Raw genomic sequence first — 1,021 nt, forward strand, 5'->3', positions numbered from 1 at the left:
TATCTTCGCTAGCAGTTATTCTACAGCTTTACCTACTTCAAGGATTTCTCCGTTTGTCACTAATAATCAATTACATAATTGCGAATTTTTGTCAAATTATCATTTTTGGTTAAGATTATTATGTCCAGATGTCCACTCCTCTATGATTACTTATTTATTCGAACACTATTGGTAGATTTTAATTGGGTGCTATCATAACTCAATCTACGAGTGGGAGATTTGGAATAGAATTGTAAAGTAGAAACTCAAATTTTATTCTATCGCCATAACACCGTCCATAAAGCTAAGCTCGACAGTGAGGCAGGTCAAGTTCCGTCTTATTTGGTCATATGGGTTGATAAGAATTTTAAGGAAGGAATATAGAAAGAAGAAAAGGAATTGGAATTGTGCTAAGCATACATGCTTGTCACAAATATCGTTCTCCGCTCAACACACTACGCTAAATTTTATGACGTGACTTGGACTCAAACCACCAACCTCCAGATGCAAAGTCCACCGCGCTAACAACCACACCACTAAGGTTTCTATGTGGGTCATTACCTCAAATAGTTGCTCCGGCGAGAGTCCCGGTTGCCAGAAGGACTCTCCGATCCCCATGATCATATTCTGGGCCGAGCCTCCAGCCACGAAGTCCGTCTTGCGGGTTTCACATCCGGCCATGTCCAAAGTGGACAGGAAAACCTCGCCGGAATCCGGATAGAAGCCGGCTATGATCGGATTGATGAAGAGAGGACTGGTCAACTTCCGGGCGTAAAGTTCCCACGAGGCGATGGCAGCGAAAGTGTCGGGAGAGATCGGGCTCTGCTCCGAGGCTACGTAGTTGGCAGTACGAAGGGTCATTTTCTCTACCCAGAGGAAGGTATATATTACATTAAGATGGGGGACTTTTCTAACGGAATTCATGTGTGCTGAGTCCAGTATGTAGGACTATTGGACCCAGAGGAAAGTATGAAGCTCACACTGTTAGTGATAAAATGAACTAGGTACCTACCTAAAAGATACGAGGTCAAAAAAGTAAGCT

General features: G+C 43.2%; 1 protein-coding gene across 1 annotated transcript; it reads right to left on the reverse strand.

Moving 5' to 3' along the window:
• Positions 1-540: 540 nt before the first annotated feature.
• LOC103523232 (proteasome subunit beta type-3-like) lies at positions 541-840 on the reverse strand (the record flags this gene model as incomplete). The annotated part of the gene is made up of 1 exon (XM_008488295.1): positions 541-840. A coding segment is annotated over exon 1 (300 nt), but the record flags the coding sequence as incomplete, so codon positions are not given.
• Between the last annotated feature and the right edge of the window lie 181 nt (positions 841-1,021).

The sequence above is a fragment of the Diaphorina citri genome, unplaced genomic scaffold, assembly GCF_000475195.1.
Source record: "Diaphorina citri unplaced genomic scaffold, Diaci psyllid genome assembly version 1.1 scaffold17698, whole genome shotgun sequence".
Taxonomy (NCBI): domain Eukaryota; kingdom Metazoa; phylum Arthropoda; class Insecta; order Hemiptera; family Psyllidae; genus Diaphorina; species Diaphorina citri.